This window comes from Carassius auratus, chromosome 39, assembly GCF_003368295.1.
Source record: "Carassius auratus strain Wakin chromosome 39, ASM336829v1, whole genome shotgun sequence".
NCBI classification, from domain to species: Eukaryota; Metazoa; Chordata; class Actinopteri; order Cypriniformes; family Cyprinidae; genus Carassius; species Carassius auratus.
Window position 1 is genome coordinate 9,677,580 of NC_039281.1, and position 19,256 is coordinate 9,696,835.

At 41.6% G+C, this 19,256-nt stretch overlaps 1 protein-coding gene across 1 annotated transcript; it reads right to left on the reverse strand.

The window, feature by feature from the left end:
* Nucleotides 1-401: 401 nt before the first annotated feature.
* On the reverse strand, nt 402-18,947 carry ankrd50 (ankyrin repeat domain 50). The gene is made up of 5 exons (XM_026225705.1): nt 18,761-18,947; nt 16,252-16,982; nt 13,358-13,575; nt 2,123-5,664; nt 402-1,890 (listed from the first exon to the last, which is right to left on the reverse strand). The coding sequence occupies exons 2-4, from the start codon at nt 16,710-16,712 to the stop codon at nt 2,126-2,128; spliced, it is 4,218 nt and encodes a 1,405-aa protein (XP_026081490.1). The 5' UTR covers nt 16,713-16,982; nt 18,761-18,947; the 3' UTR covers nt 402-1,890; nt 2,123-2,125.
* Nucleotides 18,948-19,256: the final 309 nt, after the last annotated feature.

Consider the following 19,256-nt stretch of genomic DNA (forward strand, 5'->3'; position numbering starts at 1 on the left):
TGAGAGATCGAGTCTTGAGATACGGGGTAAAAACATCAACACAAAGCATTTTTGTCGTGATGTCTACCGGCTTTGTGTTGAATCGGGACACTTCACCCTTATCCAAACACTGAATAACTTACAGAGAGAGATATCAAACTTGGAAAGATTTATAGGCAAGATACTACAGGTGAATAAGAAAACAAAAAAAAAATAATACATATATATAGCTACTGCACCATACTTTCTCCAGTTGAGTAAAGACAGTAGAATTATTTTGCAAGACAAGATTTCTGTAATGTAATGTTTAAATATGCAAATAACGCTGCTCAGGTCCCTCCTTCAGTGTAAGTTTGTGGGTTTTGTTTTGTCAAATCAGCAAGAGTATTGATCGACAGAGCACATGAAGAAGAAACACTTAATCAGTTGCTTTGGCAGAAAAGCAGATATGTTTATTAAGCACTTTAACATGTCAGAAAATCCAGCTCATAATACAGGAAATTGAATTTCAAAATGTGAAATGTCTTTCATGTACACGGTCACCTATTTACAATCAATCTTCTCTTGAAACGAACTCCAGGCTCAGAACCAAAACAGCTGAACAAAGGAGAAAAACACAATAATAACTCGGTGAAACAGATGGCTTGAGATTTCTGAATACTGTCCAGAGTTTATCTTCATCTTAAAAGACTCATTCTCAGTCTTGTCCTAGGCTTCATGAAGTGTCTTTCAGTAATTCTTCAGAGGACAAGCTTTCTGATGCAGTTAAACCCAATATGGTCTTCCTGAGCCTCGTCTCATAGCAAACAGATGTCTGAAATCCACTCGACACCCGCCCCGTTCTCCCTCCCCCAGAGACACGAGATCCGGCTTCACAAGACCGTGGGCTTTTCTGTGTTTTAACTTTGGCTTGAGGAGTATACATTTCAAACCCTGTCCTGAAATCCAAATATTACTGCGGTTTGCTGCTTGGAATGAGGAAACAGCACGATGACCTTTCGCTGACCTCATCATCAGACGTCACCTGACACTTTCTCACATTCTACCCCCATTGGATGCGGCTTGTTGCTTTTTCTTCAACCGCTGAGAACTCTGCATTTAGCACCAAACTCGAGTTAACGATACACCATCGGTAGTTTAAATATGCAAATGTAAATAGAGGAAAACAAACGAACATAGACAGGTCCCACAGGGACTAAATAATGAAGGATGGTAAAGCCAGAGTTACTCTTCTTTAAGGGCATCAATAATGCTACACTCATAATACGGAGTTAAAATGACGTTTGTGATTCAAAAATATTATAATAGGCAACGTCAAAACACAGCACCATGATATCAGCAAATATAGCACACATGAAAACGGCTTTTTCTCCAAAATAAATATGTGCGAAGAGTAAACGAAGACTGGTTTCGTGATTTTATGAGTGCGCCGAAGGACTAATGGAGACTGAGAGATACAAAGATGTGAATACGACGGAGAGTTTGCGATATCTGTCAAAGGAAACAACGTACTCCAGCGGCACATTGCTGTCAGTTTAAGACAAAACAAACGGACAAAATGTACATTTTTTTTTTTTAAAGTAAACTCTGATAAACAAACAAAGCATTAAAATGCAAAAAAAAAAAAAAAAAACAAAGGAAGAAAGTGCATCCACTGCCTATTAAATATTAATGCATTAAATTAAAAGCGTCTGTGTGCAACAAGGTCACCACAAGAAGGCTGGAGCATCGACAGGCACAAGTATGAATCTGCATCACCACTCAGCAATAATCCCTCGTCAGTTCTCTCTCGTTCCTTTCTTCTTGAGACGTTTCACAGAGAAGTGTAGAAAATGGTTTCAGTTCTTTTACTGATGAAAGCATTCACTTTGGCACAGTCTCTTTCTGAAGGACGAATGAGGATTAAGACATCTGAAATCACATCCAAACTTGAGTCAGTTTTAAGCTATTGGCATTCTCTTAAAATGTAGATGAGTGGTTATTAAACTTTTCTTAAACCTTTGACCGAATCAAGGAGCCTAAGCACCACCTAATCGACAAGTTTCACTGAAAAACCAACGTATTTAACAACAAAGACCAGATTTCTACTAATACTTCTCAACTTGAACTACTATGCAATAGTCTTTAAATGTCATGTACTCACCAGTTATAACGGTGTCTCTTTTTTGCAGTTTAACCCAGAGTCTGATCCTTCAATTTGGAGCTGTAGGGCTTGTTTCAGGCTTAATTCAGTCTCTCCTATTGGGTAACTGTCCAGAAAGTCCTGGTGGCCCCTGTTGGGAACCGTTCTGGGGACTGAAACTCTCCCAAGAAATACCTGGTTTCCCTGTTGGTGGTATTTGGGGTTGGTCATAATGCCGTTCCTCTTCTTCTCTGCACAGCTCTGCGGCTGAATGTAGAACTGATCCTGCGATTGGACTGAATCCAGAGTGCTAGATCTTCCCACCATGATCTTACATTGAGGATCTTTAACAGCAATGTTGGACACTGGCTTATTGAGCACAAGATTTTTATCAAATTGGGTAAGTTCGTACTCAAGAGCCTGACTCTGTGAATAAGAGCCAGTCTTGCTTTTCTTCTTCTCACCAGATGTTCCTTTGTTTGAGAAGTTTTGGCCATTCTTAGACGCTTTGGTGGACTTGAGGCCTGGCTTGACCTGACTCCAGTCATACTCGCTGGTTGGAGAGCCAGGCTGGGTGCCGATGGACCTGGTGGTGGAGGAGGGAGAAGCGATTGATTGACGACTGCGACTGCGAGGAAGTGAATGTTGCTGGATCTGTTCAATAAAAGATAGGACATGGACGCTGTCGATGGGGACAGTCTGGGCAGTCGCAGTAGATGAAGTGGTCCTCAAGGAAGAGTTCTTTGAACTTTTGAGAGAGTTATTGGAGAGGGAGGACTTCTGCCGGTCCACTGTTGAGTCTGGAGACTCAGACGGTGAGCTGAAAGCATGAACAGGTCCGTTGGATTGTCCTCGACCTGCTGAATGCACATCTCCAGCTCCTGTGCTTCCAGAGCTGCTGGACTTTATAGTGAGTGACTGTACTTTCCCAGCAACCGAAGCAGGTGTTTGCTGCTCCATGGTGTGAACGGGAGACGGGTTGCAGCCATTGATACTCGTGGCGCCGTATTTCTCCAAGAGTTTGATTATGGAGGTGTGACCACCTTTGGCTGCGACTCTCATGGCAGTGCGTCCAAACTGATCAGCGTGGTTCGGATCTGCACCATGCTCTAGAAGAGTCTGAACCGCATCAATGTGCCCCTCTTGAGCGGCGATACCCAGAGCTGTAGCACCTTGATTGCATGTGTGGTCTACAACGGTGCCGTTTTCAATTAAGATTTTAACAATCTTTATGTGACCCTGCCAAGCTGCCGACTGGAGGGCCGAGCGTTTCTCATTATCACATGAGTTCACATCCGCATGGAAGTTGATCAGTAATCTTACCATCTCTACGTGGCCTTGCCAACACGACACATGTAAGGCTGTTCTCCCTTCCAAATCACTGGCTTCAACATTGGCTCCATTTTCGAGAAAGTACTCCGCCATGGCTAGCTGATTCTCAAGTGCCAGGATGTAAAGAGTTGGGCGACCATCTGCATCCTTGAAGTCAATATCTGCTCCATGGCTCAGCAACAACTCCATGATGTCTCTGTGTCCCTCTAGTGCTGAAACTCGGACAGCATTTCTCCCATCGTACCCTCGCTGGTCAATACATGACTTGTTCTCCAGTAAGATATGCACACAGTCGTAATGACCCTCTTGAGCAGACAGAATCAAAGGGATACGTCCATCATTGTCAATCTCTGTGCAGCGGGCACCTTGTTCAATGAGAGCATCACAAACTTGTCTGTGTCCCTCAAAAGCGGCCATGTGCAATGGCGTCCAGCCTGCGTCATCTCTGTGGTTTTCATCCAGTCCTCTGTCCAGCAGAGTTCGTACAACCTCCACGTTCCCCTGTGCGGAGGCAATGCTCAGCACGGTCCTGCCTTCACTGTCGATACTGTCCACTGCCGCACCCCAGAAAAGCAGAGTGTTGACCACTGAAGCGTGTCCCATAGATGCTGCAGCAAGCAAAGGCGTTCTCCCATTGTTATCAGTGTGATCAACATCCGCTCCTCCTTCTAGAAGCAGATCAACCACATCCACATGGCCTTCGTAGGCAGCCACCAGAAGCGGGGTCATGCAGTCTTTGTCGCAGTGGTCCACCTCGGCTCCACGGTCGATTAGCAGGCTCACGACGGCACCATGGCCTTTGCTGGCAGGCACACATAGAGCAGCGACGGAGAGCGCCGTCCTGCCATCCACATCCTCATGGTTGACCTCAGCTCCATGATCCAACAGATGCTCTACAATTTCTCTATGACCCATGTACGCTGCAGCGATCAGTGCCGTTCGTCCTTCATTATCCGCCTTGTTGACTTCAGCTCCATGCTGAAGGAGGTTGAGGACAATATCTTCATGACCTCCCCAAGCGGCAGCTCTCAGGGCAGTTCTACTGTCAGCATCTGCGCAGTCCACTTTAGCACCTGCATACAGGAGCGCAGAAACAACTTCCGAGTGACCTCCCCAGGCTGCAGACCTAAGGGCGGTCCAGCCGTCATGGTCTGTGTGATTGATGTTAGCATCACACCCGATGAGACAGTTTACCACCTTGGTGTGGCCTTGTCTAGCTGCCAGAGTAAGTGCTGTCTGTCCATGGCTGTCCTCCAACTCCATGTTGGCTCTCCTGGAGATGAGAAGGTTCACGACATCCAGATTTCCGCTGTAGGCAGCATTGGCTAAAAGAGTTCTCCCGTTGGAGTCAGTTTGATTAACAGAAGCGCCGTTATCTAGTAGAGTTCGAATTGAGTCCTCGCGTTCCAAGGCCTGTTGCAAAATGCATGAAGCGTGGTCATCTTCATTGCTGACGTGAGCCCCAGCTTTGACCAGTAGTTGGAGTACCTCCTGTTCTTTTGGGATTGAAGTGGACAGGGAGTCTTTAGCAGGGGTGCCATTCCACACCATCCAAAGGGCGAGATTAAAGGGCTCGATCTGCAGGTTCGAGTTGATCAGGTGATAGGCAAACTCCTGCACCTCCAGAGGTTTAAGCTGTTTTGCTCTGCACGTGTAAATCATGGCCATCATTCGATGTCCTTCTGCTGCATTGCAAAGGTATTTTTGTGTGCAGTGTTTAACATCCAGGAGCCATTCAGCAAAGCTGTAGTGAAATAAGATCTTAGTACTGCCAAGTCCATCAATAAGCAACTTAGAAAGAATGTCCATCTTCTTCTGAAAATCCTCCATCGTCAAAGCCATGTTTTTAGTCCAGACTGCATGATAGAGCTCCCTGACAGTCAGCGGCCTGCAGGCAGCCAGAATCACATTAAGGATGGGCTGGACTTTGGCGAACTGCTTCCTGACAAACAGTCTCTGGCAGAGCCAAAGGTAGAGTCCATTCAGTGTCCCCGGGATGTCTCGGATCTCGCGCAGCATGATGAAGTTCTCAACCACTCCGTCAAGAACTCGCTCAAGGTACAGGAAGCAGCCGCTGCTCTTGATGTGAAGCTGGTTCAGCATCTCTGCTGTCTCCTTGGTAAGGTGTTGTCGCAGGGCTTCCTCCTGGTCTAGGCGGTGGAGGATGTATTGCTGCACATCTTTTACGATGTAGGCCTTCCGTAGGTCATCAAGGCTGATCTTACGGAATCCTACAAGAAGGACAGAGACAAAAGGTGATTAGTTTGACCTGAAGTCCCTACAAAGGGCTGCTAGTGTCACAGTGAGGTTTACACATGACATGTCTCTTTGAAAAAACAAAGAGACAAAAAAAAGTCAGTAAGCTGATTGTGACTTTGGATATTTAATCTGGTGATGTCAGCTACAATCTGACAGCCATTTTCATAAAATATTAAGTTTTATGTTAAACAAATTATTTCCCACAAGTCAAAATAATAATTAAAATTTTGCATCTTGTTTACAAAAGGTGTTCATCCCCTTTGTTCATAGTATATTCTTATCAATAAATGTTTGCATCTACCATAGTTTGTGTGTGTGTGACCCTCAGTTGTTAAAATCTCAGAATGTACTTTTTCTAAAGAACAACTCGAGACAGGATCATTTATGTTCATTCAGTTGTTGTTTTGCTTTTTTTTTTCATCCAGCCAAAACTAAATAAAAAAACCTAAATGCATTTTTTTTTAATGTTAGACATCTTGCAGATACCGCAAGAGGAATGTAAACTTGTGCACTCAACGGCATCATCAGCTATGCAAACACACACACACACACACACACACACACACACAAGGACCTTCATCTTCATGCACAATATACAAAACTCAAGTCCAGCAGTAACAGATAAAGTCAGTTTTCCTGCAGAAAAGGTGAATGGAATTTGCTTTGTTATTCTCTAGAAAACAAAACAAGACGTGTAATGATTCCTGTGGCAAAACTAGGTCACATCTGCAACTACACAAAGTATGATGCGCATTTGAGAGTTTCACATAAGACTTTAAGACTTTTGCAAAATAAAACAAGGCAGAACCAAGGTTTTTACAAAAAGCACTCATGCCAACAGATGTCAAGGCATTCTGCTTCAGATAAGTTCAAATTCTATCTTTGTTGATTTTATTTTTTTCAGGGTCGGCATGCATGTTTAACAGCAGCCCAAAGGACATTCAATGCACATATTTCATTTAAAGTTCCCAAGGACTCAGACATGCTGAGGTCAAAGGAAAGGAAAAAACATGAACTCCTTTAAGGTCGTTCACATATGTCTCAATCTTTCTGTATCCCCACTGGTGGGAGAGCAGCTAAACATTCCTCTTCCATCTAATTTAATTGGTCGCTCAATCATACAATCTACACAAGTCCATTTTCTATGGGAAAGAGGATAAAAATAGGCCTACTTCCTCTCAAGTAAATACAATACTCTTTTTCAAGCCAAACCCCAGAAAAGTGTTTCAGTCCTTCAGAAAGACAAACCAGCAACACAAAAACAGAATACAGATTACATCTTTCCTGGCCAGTCCCTTAGAGTTTAAGAAGTTCACAAAACCCCTTTGAATGAGATTATATAACGTCTATCTTTCTGAAAGGGCGCTGCAGTTATTTTCTTTGTCTTTGGTGCTTAAGGCCCGAGGGGCAGCCATCAACAGCTGAGGTTTCCCAAATAAAACCTGTGTGAAATCTAAACCGAGGCATGAATGACAACAGAGGCACACCTGTGGACAATCATCCCGCCTTCATGCCATCTTTCTTCTTCTTCTCCTTCATACCGTAGGCTTTTCATATCCAGTTATAGAGCGCGTAAGTGCCCGCCCACTTTTCAGCAGCCGATTATTCTGAAAGTATTCTTGCCATAGGGATTTTTAAAAAGTCTTTGTTAAAGCATTATAAACCATGAACCAAGCCAACCAGCTAAGATGCGAATCACAATTTTCTTGAGAGCATTTACGTGACTTGAATACATTTGCAGAGCTTCGCATGAGTGGGTGGAGCTTCATGAGAATGGGCGGGGCTAATTATGTATTTTGGTGAAAGTGCTCGTTGCAACTCTAATTGGTGGAAATTTCTCTACAGCATCATGGGTAATGTAGTTTCACCACGAATACTGCTATAAAACATGAGTTTTTGTGTTTTTACGTTGACTTGAACAGATGGGTTCAACAAAAGCATATAATTGATTAACAACCTCAGAGCTCACAACAGGTCTGTCTTTGAAGATTTGTTACTGCTCCTCTGGAGAAAATGAATTACATTTTTACCTCTGAAAGCCGACTGCTCTATTATTTAATATTTTGCTCCAGTTTACCACAATACCCTTTAAATGATGATGAACAGGTCAATGGTAGCAGCATGTACTGCAGTTTACAACCCATGTTCTCTCTTTGAGCCCCGTCCCGTCTAAAGGCTTGTTTTTGTCATTAGTGAACTGACCCAGACCTTCACCCTGCCTTTAAAACACACAACAGTCTCCAAGCCTTAAGCCTTTGTGACTCCAGATGAAGGAAATAGAAAGGCTGAAAGAGGAAGGGGCCTTGTTGGGGGACTAAAAGTGGGGCAGTGGAACAGATGACCCAAATATGTTATTTGGCCGACGGGTCCAGCACGTAACTAACTCATCTGTTTAAGTGGGTTGAAGGCATGTTTGGTTTGGAAAGCTGCCACTGGTTAAAGAGTTCACCGGGTTTAGATTACAGATTACAAATTACTGTCTAGTAAATACTGGGGGCTTTCCAAACGTTCATCTTTTTAGTCTTCTAAAAAAAAACTGTAGCCAACCAAGCCTCTTTCATTATGTTTTCCGAATCCTCCCAAACGCATGTAGTTTCAGTCGGAGGCGGGAGGTCGAGGAAACCCTGACAGGAAGCCGTTGCCCTGTTTGACCTTGTTCCCAATGTTTCCAATAAAGAAAGTTTGGTTCTGCGCCAAATTCTTCTTTATCTTTTTAATGCATTATATATATTCAATACAATAATACTATTTTGCATCATATACAAAATAATTGACTGTTAAATATTGCAGTTATATAAATTACTGGTCTTTAACACATAACATAATAATTTTGCATCATGAAATCATTTGGAGATGCGAGCGCAGGTCAGAAACTCTTCAACACCTGCTGATAAAGCCGTCGGATAACAACATAAACCCTGCTGTTCTATTCAGGAGATGCTGCAGGCAGTTTGGGAGGAAACTGGATCTTCCAGCATAAATGAATTCATCAATCATGCGACAGAGCGACAGACAGGTGTGCTTACATAAGGAGTGGCCTTTGTGAACAACGCTCGGGTGTGTGGACTTCACATGCACCTTTCCCTCCGCTTGTGTTCCCACAGGAAACAGAGATTTCACAAATGAGATCATCTCAATCTCTCAACTGTCTGTAATGAGGTTCATCTTTTGTTTAAGTCTCTTATGTGTCTCTACATCACGCGAGCCCCGTGTAGAGCTGCGTTCTATACAAATACATACATATCAGAACCATGAATTGTGTTTAAAGTGACTGTGTCTTTAATGTTAATTAAGCTTAATGATTCATCTATACATTTAATTTATTCGCAGTGAATAATATACGTTATTTTACATTTAAGTATTCATTAATGTATCTGAATATCTTTAAACATCTAATGCATCTATTTATTCATTTGTGCTATTGCTGGTAATCTGTTCTTATTTACTGACTGTTCACTTGCCTTTAATAATGTTTGAACTTTATATTTGTCAGGCTAGTTTTTTTTATTTTCGAAATTTAGAATTGTAAAAGGTATCTGCTATCTAAAATATTGGTGTCATATAAGCTTATTTAAACTAAACGTAGATCAGCTGAGCTTACAGGACTAGTTGCCCTTCTTGGTAAGATGATGGTTAGATCACTCAATGATCAAAGCAGTCATTAGTTACAGAGTTAAGAGGGTGTTTCTCAGATCATCTGCTATTGATGTGGTCTTTCAAATCTTGAACCTAAACCCCAGACACGCGTGTCTTGATTGTGTGATATTTTAACTGGTTCTGCATCACTGAAACATCGCTCGCCCTCAGCCGCCCGAAAACATGTCCGCTGCTCCGCGTTTGTAATTACTCCATCAGCAAAGTTTCCTAAAATACACTTGAATCAGCAAACTTCCCAAACGCAGGGTGCCCAGAGCTCAAGTGTGTGTGTTCGGATCCAGATCCAGTGTTCAGATTACACACGAGTGTTGAGTCAGAGACAGAGAACTAAAATCATTATATACACACATCAGATCATGTTCAGTCATGTTCTCTGCTGCAGATTCACATGAAAGACGACTGCTCTATTGTTGAGACAGATGCAATGATACTGTAGTATAATAGTGCAGTATATTTCACTTTAATTCTCATGCAGCTGCAGCTTAGTTCTGATGCAAAATCAATTCTATTGAGTCTAAGTCAAATGACAGAAATGTGTCTGATTCTGTTCAAAACAAGTGAAACTTAACCGTCAGCCAAAACATTTATTAGCAATGACTCGTTATTATTAAACAAATCAAATAATCAAAAAAATTAAATTAAATTATTATAAATAATATAACGCAAAAATATAAATCATGTTCAGTTGTATACTTCTAACTTGGTCATGACAAAGGTGAAGAAATTAATATTTAATGAATAAATAAATATTACATTTTTATATTTAAATTTATTTTATTTTAAATAAATATTTAATGTATTAATACATCATCTTTATTATTATTATTACTACTACCACCTTAAAATCTATTATTTATTTATTTTTGTTTAAAGTAAAATAATAAACTAATAATATTCCATTTTATTATTTGTTTATATATTTGTTTTTATTAAGTATTTTTATATTTACATTTATGTATCTGGCAGCCAACTTTATCCAATTTTAATCCAGGAATATGACTTCTTGTCTCAAATTCAACACATAATGAATAAAAACAAACTCACAGTAATTATAAAGATGGTGGCGAGCAACACAAACTATGCATGAAATATAGAAGTAGAAAGACTTAGTCCAACAATCTTTGTTACCCAAAAAATCATTTTGCACAGTGTAGGTTAGTCAATCTGATCCAAAAAAAATTGTTTTTTTAAGTGTTAAAAAGCCTGAGCCAATCAGAACAGAGGATCGTCATCTGTCTGATGACAGCTCAAGGACCAGGATGTTTACAGGAAAGACAGAGACACCAGACTCTTCCTGCTCTCTCTGACTACATGAAGCATGCATTTCCTCAGGTTCTGCCACTAGAACAAGCAGCACTTCAGTCGTTTAACACGACGTCTCTCTTCATGATCTGCCAGCTCAAGGTTACATGTGTGCAGTGTTTCAGAAGATAGAGGCAGAATCAGCAATCTGCAGCATGATGGGTTATGATCACACACACACAAATACTCCTAGACCTCATGCTGGAGAGTCTGGCCTGTCACCAACAACAAGAAATCTGGAGATTTAGGAGACACTCAGGGGGCAGATATACACTTCACCTGTGAACAAGGGCCCTGTGTGTGTGTGTGTTTCTGATCTGTGGTGATTCCCAGCACTGCATGTGGAAAATCAACCATTTTCATACGAGTGATTCAAAAGCATATTTCAAGCCGGGTTTCCATCCAAAGCTGCGAATTTAACTTGTGCACAAAACTGGAATAAGGCATGAAACGTGCGAATACACACTGTTTCCATCCAGTGAGTCAAAGAGACCAAAATCATCACTTCCTGAAAAACCTGCACCAAATTTTACTAAGAAAAGCAGGAGAAGCCACCGAATATAATCATTTTCATATATAATCCATTGAGGAACTTATTTGAAATCATAATAAATCATAATAATATACTGATTTACTACTCAAGAAACATTTCTGATTATTATCAATGTTTACCACAGTTGTGCTGCTCAAATATCAAATTAAGAATAATTAATTTCATCTTAAATTAGATGCTGGTATTGTGTCAAACTCATTTAAACCAGTAGCAGTGTGGCACATGTTTCCCACAGATTAGCCTTTGACCCCGGGGCCCTGTCACCATGGGAACGGCACAGAGGTCACCGAGACCTGACCCTCACACCCAAACACTGCTAACGGTCAAACGTGTTAATGAATAAGTGTGTGCATGTCACACAGCCGGGTGAATCTGACCTCTGACCCCTCTCCAGCAGTGTCTCGGTCAGACTCTGAATAACGTGATGAAGATCACAAACAGTCTCTTACATCTTCAGCTCAACACAACTGAACGCTTTCAGAAACACTCAAATGTCGCGTCATGTCTCTAAACATCTCTGTCTGAAGTTAAAACAGCTGTTTTCGATGTGAATATCTGTTCAAATATAACTGTATTTTCAGCACCCTTCCTCCAGTCTACTCCACTTCTGAGTAAAACCCAACACTCGGTGTGAAATCATGATTCTGTCGGTTAGGATCATCGCTGTATTTGACCTGCTCTTCCAGGAGCATTATATTAGCAGACAATAAGAGCAGGAACGTGTTATTCAGAAAGCACACCGTTGAGCAGGTGTTAATCATCTGGGGTTTAATGCTGGACACGAACCACTTCGGGATTTTGTTTGAACTTCTGGTCAGTGAGCTGAGGTCAGTGTTTACTGGTCATGTGTGTTTACTGTGAGCCACCACACACACACACACACACACACACACAGTGTATTTTTACTACAGTCTGACCTGGATTCTGAAAGCCTGCAGCCTGTTTCTGTGCTGAGACCATTCACTGACACAAACACACGTACACGCACGCATGCACACACACACACACACACACACACACACACACAGGTTCACAAACAACTAAAAAATCCTCACGTAATTTCTTCACAGCTGTGATGTCATCAGAAACACTAAATGCCTGCACAACTGAACAGCGTGACATTAATATCAGCTTGAGGTTTGCAATGTGTGTAAAATGATGAAATAGAGAGAGAAGCATAGGCTTATATTGTCAGTGATTTATAAAAACATACTGCGACTTCTGAAACTCAAATCCACAGTGAAGGAAACAGCATTTAGTGAAACTACTGTAAGCTGCAAAAACATAAATATATTTGAGTTAAAAACATCTAAATGATGGATTTGTTTAGCTTTTATCTTCTCCATTACTGAGACACGGATACTATGCTACATTGATGAAGAAACAAACTCATCCTGATCCTGGATTGGCCTTATGGGGAGCATATTTTCATTTTTGGGTGACCTATCGCTTTAAATGACATAATTCAGCGGTGCAAGTAAATCACAGAGAGAAAAGGAATGAGATCTTGTTAGGAGGAAAAAAACAGCAAACAAGAAAACAACAAATAACTCATATTGCAAATAAGATCAAAATGTCACAACCTGCACGTTTCCACTTTAATAACTTCATATTCTGGAATGCTTTATGAGCAAAGCACAAACTTAAAACTTATAAGATGTTTCATATTTATTTCAAATAAAAAAGAAGGGGTTTGTAGAAATGTCAGAGTAGGAGAATCGAACTCTGTCAGTGATGTGTTTTCTTTCAGACTGAATCTGTACGGCCCAAATCAAACCGCAGCGCTGATCTGTCCTCACATAACACACGCTCACTGTCTCTCCACTCATTAGAAATATTCACACATCTGCTGCTGATTTCCTGCTGGAGGCTTGAGAAGCTCATCCAGTCTGATCTCCACTGACTCACACAACAACGCCTTTACTCTCTAGCTCTCAGAGACATTAAGAACACACTGCAATACTGCATTAGCCCAAAAAAGGAAACCAGTTATGTAACATAATTGATTTTTATGCAAAGTAACACAATAACAGACTCCCTGAAGGTCTGTAATTCAGATCTGATGCTGATTTGATCTGATGAGTGATGTAAGTACATGTAATAATCTGATTGTTAAACACTTAAGGGATGTTGAGGTAGAGGCGGTGGGTCACCTGTGAAGAGTTTGGTGATGTGTTTGTTCTGCCGGCGAGCCGAGAGGACGAGGAGAAGCCACGGTGGGAAGAGCTCGTGATGAGCGGCCAGCAGCTCGCTGATGTTTGCTGACCTCTGATCTCTGTCTCCGGTCAAACATCCCTCGTCCACTGAGTCCACCAACACAAACAGAGCCTGAGACGGAGCCTTACAGCCCAGCAGCGGCAGCAGCACACACCTGAGACACACACACACACACACACACACACACTGTCACTTTCAAATAACACTTAAAAAATAAATCAAAATCACGAAAGAGAAAACCTTCAGCGAGTCATTTGTTAGCAATTCAGAAATCAGATTTATTTTTTCCAAAAATTCTATTATTATTATTTATTTATTTTTCACATTTTGTATGTTCAGTTTTCATTTTTCTTGATTCTGTTTTAATGGTTGAATTGTTTTGAATTATTTTGTTTAAATATTTTAGCAAACAAAGTGCTGCACTGTTTAAATTCAGCGAGTGGATGAAAAATTGTGTTATTCCTTAAATAAATATATACATTATAAAAAAATGTATAATAACAACAATAATAATCAAATTATTAGTTATTTATATTCCTTCAAGAAGTAAATTATTCCGTGCAATACTGATATTTTATTTCATATATTTTAGTCACAATTTCATCAAAGTTCGAGTCTTCATCAAACAGTATTTTGAGCAGTTGTAGTGAAGATCCTTCTAGTGTGTGTGTGTGTGTGTGTGTGTGTGTGTGTGTGTGTGTGTGTGTGTAAACAATGATAGTTTTCTCAAATGAAGGATGTCCTCCTCGTGCGTCACGTGTGCTTCAGTGTAGTTTACATGTTAACACAGCAGGGATTCCAGAACCTGCTCCATTTCCGAGATATTCTGGTTTATAAATACCATTTTCATGACTCTCTCTCATCAGCTCTGAGTCTGTTTAGTCATGTGTTTGTCCACTCATTTCCTGTTTGTTTCTCTCATTATAACCACACACAGTTTAATGGACTCGATCATCTCTGCTCACATCTGACTGAGGGGTTGACTGTTTTAAATCTGATATTTGTGCAGTAAAATCACGACTAATGTGCACGTGTGTGTCTGATCACTCATCATATCACTGCTCCATTACTGAAATACTGTATATGTGAGCCATCACAGTTCACAGAGACATACACATTAACAGCGCGTCGCTCAGACACACAGTGTGTTTGTGCATGTGTGTGGACAAATCTCCCAGCATGCACTGGTGCAGAGACACTCCGCAGATTGTCAGGTGGCAGTCAATCAGAACAACAGAGACATGAATGATTAAACTGCAGCAGAGACACACATCTCTGAATAGTAATCAGGCTCGTCACTTCACATCGCTCTGAACTGGACAAAACCTACAGGTTTCATAATCCTTAATATCATAATAACATAAAGCAATATACACTATATAACAAATCTTAAATCTCAAGCCGAGCACCGACATCAGCATCGACTCAGAGAGAGAGAGAGAGAGAGAGAGAGAGACTGAGAGAGAGAGAGAGAGAGAGAGAGAGACTGAGAGAGAGAGAGAGAGGGAGGGAGAGCGAGAGCGAGCGAGAGAGAGAGAGAGAGAGAGACTGAGAGAGGGAGAGAGACACAGAGTCTGAACCACTGACTACAAACTGCTGAATCATCTCTCAGAGAAGGGCAGAGACGGACTGAGCTCCTCTCTGTTCATCCTTCATTAGTTACACACACGACCAGTCCCTAATAAACCCTGTCTGTCCTGGAGCCAGTGAACAGATCCTGCTTTAGATCAGTGTTTGGTGCACACAGACACAGCGGTCACATACTATTACTATTCTGTTCTTGACATGTTGTGATGTTTGGAGATGTCGTGTAATGAGTGATCAGTGGTGAAAGCACTTCACTCGACTGCTGACCGCAGTCACACACAGACCTGATCGATGGGCTTCAGTTTACCATCATTAACACAACACTTCCTCATCTGAGGTCTGGAAGATCAGCCTTCAGACAAAACCCTGTGAAACAACACGACAACCCAACCTGGACTTAAAACAATCCTTTCCATTCATCAAGGATAAGTTAAACTGATCACAAGTGACAGTAAAGACATTTATAAAGTTACAAAAGATTTCTATTTCAAATAAACGCTCTTACTTTTTTCTTCAACAGCCTTTCCATTTAAGAAAAAATAAATAAAAATACACAGAGAAACTCATGTCTTCACTACTAATGCAAGATCAAACGTCTGGTTTAACTTTAAGACATTATGACAGAAATATATTACTATTTATAATTTTAAAATATAAATTTAAGTCATAACAGCACAAGTGAATCCTGTAAATATTTTAACTAATAAATACCAATATACTTTCACCCGATGATTAATCACAGTTTGCACACAAGTTTCTGAAATGTTATGTTTATATATGCAAATGAGACATTATCTAATTAAATACGCACTATTTTGCATAAATTTCAATAACAGAGATGTCAACATTGAATAAAACCAGGTTCAAAGATCTGATTTTGCTGACTTATTAGAAAAGGATTTTACTCGTTTTATCTCACCGTAAATCAGAAAATACTGTCAACAGTCAGAAAAGAAAAATATTCAGGGGAAAAATTTCATATAAATTAATTTGATGATTTTTCACAATTCCTTTTAAATGGTTAAATAACATTTTAGTACAAAATGCTTGTCAAAATGAAATCTTGTAACTTGAAATTTAACAATTTATTTTATTGTTTGTATCACAGCGCTCTACTTCTGGAGTAACCAGAGCTTCAGTGTCTGGATCAGAGACATGATGATGGTACAGAAGTTCATTAATAAACCACTACACCACGTCACCTGAAGCTGTGAGTGAAAGATCTCGAACGAATGCTGCTCACCTCTTGAACGTCTCAGCAGGGTTTCTCTCGATCTCTCCCGGCTGTAGTGCGCTCTGGACCGCCGGCTCTCTCACTCTCTCCTCGTACTCCGGCACGAGTCCCGACCGCAGAATCTGAGACACCAGTCCACGGATGAAGCCGCTCACACACAGTGTGTCCGAGTCCTCGGCCCGGCAGAAGTGGAAGCCCAGACAGTGCTGATGCAGACCTCGCTGGACGCCGTGAACCGAACTGGGCCACAGTAACTCCGTACACAGAGCAGTCTTCCCGCTCCCGGGACCGCCGACCAGCAGGACCCCCCAGGAGCCGCCCTTCCCCGCCCCGCTGACGGGGTTGAGCGTCTCTGAGGTCCCCGGGGCGCTGAGGTTGCTGGTCTTCTCCTGAAGGCAGTGCTGGATCTTGTGGAAGACCCACTCGCGGCAGTAGAAGCGTTTGCCCTGCAGCAGGCTGGTTTGGGCCATGATCGGTGTCCTGCGGGTCGAGAGGCGTTCAGATGTTACCGGGCATGCTCAAACCCTGAGAGGGCGTCTGTGTAGACACCCGTTCATCATCACGGTGAGTCTGAGTGACCCTTCCTCCCTTCGATCAACACAGAGGACCAGTGGACAGCAGAACTGGACTCTGAAGGTGATGGGGTTTAATCCTCAGAGCATACACAGCGAGGTCTCTGTCAAATCCATCCGTGTCTCTGAGATCACAGTGTTTGTCATTATACAGACTGATGAAACACCCTGAAACAAACACCACAGTCGACATTAAAGACAACATGTAATCACAATTCACTCGGTTTACTTCTAAGAAGTTATAGTGAACAATCAGCCCAAACTTTGCGCTAGCAACACGATAGTCATGGGTTCGATTCCCAGGGAATGCATGAACTGATCAAACATACACTGAATCCAATAAAGCATCAGCAAAATGCACAAATGTAAATAAACAAAAATACCTAAAAATGTCATCAATCCATTCTAATTTATCATTCACATTCATATAGATTCATTCTTCATCAACCAATAGTTTCCTCATAGACAATCAATGCACAAGTATCCAGCGAAACAGATTGTAAACAGAGAGTAATGCTGACTTTAGACCCATTTTAGAGCATCACAGGTTCCTTCGGATGAGCTGCCCTACCTAGACAGCATCTCTGGCACGACATAAACAAGCATTGTGGCCAACATTCAAAAGAGCAACGGACCACTGAATCACATGCAAATACTGAGCCAACTGTGAGCAGACACACAAACAGTGAAGAAGAGCAGCAGAATCAAGCACAGCTCGTGAGTCAGCAACCTTTCAGGGAATATTAAAGTGGTGATACCGAGGGTAAGGTGTGAGGTTACTGGGGCACTTTCCCCTTGAGAATGGCCAACAAATCTTAAGTATGCAGATGGAAATGTTGCCGTTCTCAATTTGGAAAGTGCCCAAGAAACATCACCCGGCAGCACTGCTCAAAAAGATGCCTCTTGTATCACCTTTAGAATATAAGCTACATCTGATGTCCTAAGATGTTGTGGATCCACAATGATTTACACTTTTATGCACCAAAAATGATTAGTGGTTAACAATGATGTTTTGATGCCTCCAAAAATTGGTGTTAATAAAAGATCTTAAAAAACCCCAAACATTTTGTTGATTTTCTAATTAAGCCCCCAAATTATTGGCAATTAATTAACTACTTGTGATTCTCAATGGATCTTATGATGCCCCAAAAATGTTTAAAGATTTAAAATAGCCCAAAAACGCTGAGTAGGGTTTGACACACAGCCAGATCTTGCTAACGCAAAAATGATAATTCATGGCTGTCGACAAATAAACCCAACAAAGCCTGATCACCACAGCTACTACAGTAAAATAATAATATGAGATCTCTCTAAAACAGTATTTGAGTGTAAGTTTAATAATCTGTCAGTTTTCTTTACTTTCTGGGAACAGTAGAGTTATGCGCTAGCGGAGTTTGTTGTGAGAATAACGTCCTGTAGTCGCTGTTGTTTTAATCGGAAACTTTGGTCATCAGAGTTAAATTACTGTGAGGGTCGAGTGAATCTCAGCTCCGCGAGGCTTCAAACGGATCTTTAAACACCCATCGATCCAAAGCAGCTCAAACACCCACCAGAACACGACAAAACAACCCACGGGTCACTCACACCAAACCCGAGCTCCGCCCGTCCCGGGTGACAAAGACTCTGAGTACCCACACACACACACACACACACACACACACACACGCCACGCGCGCTCCCGGGATCCATCCAGGAGACATTTAAAAACGTTTATTTGAATCGTGACGGTTATTTTAACGGTTATTCTGACTGAAACAGCCCGTTTAGTTTGAGCGAGAGCGACGCGTCAACACTAGAACGCTCCTGCTGTCGGCGTCGCAAGCGTTGCGTTGATCATAATGGGAGCGTTCTAGTTTGTCGCGTCGCGTCACTCGCGTTCAGCGTATACGCGGTGACTCTGAGAGGAACTTCAGCGGAACGCGGTAAATATGTAATGAATGCCTCACCTCCAGCGCGCCCGTCCTCTCAGATATCACATCTCATCCACGGAGAAACACTCTCGTGATGGTTTTCTGTCGTTAATTCCCAATCCCAAATCTTCCGTTCACATTTTCCACTCGGGCTGGGTGTCGGTTTGTTCTGTGGAGCTCCTCCCGCAGACCGACGCTCGCCGAAGCCGAGACTCCGCCCATCGAGCATGACGCATGAGCAGAGGATGACGGGAGATGTAGTTCTGTCACACACACGCACGCTGACGTTGTAGTTCGTTAAACAATACAAACCTAAATAATTGGTATATACAAATTAAATAAGAAAAAGAACATTGTAAAAGTACATAAACATACATAAAATATTGTATTTAAATAAATAAAATAAAAATAATTTGCGCCACAAACCAGAAAGACATACATGATGTCTAAAAAGCACTTTTGACTGTATGGTTACTGTCACTGGTGATGTTTCTGCATTATGTGAAACCTAACCCTGAAACGCAGCCAGCCA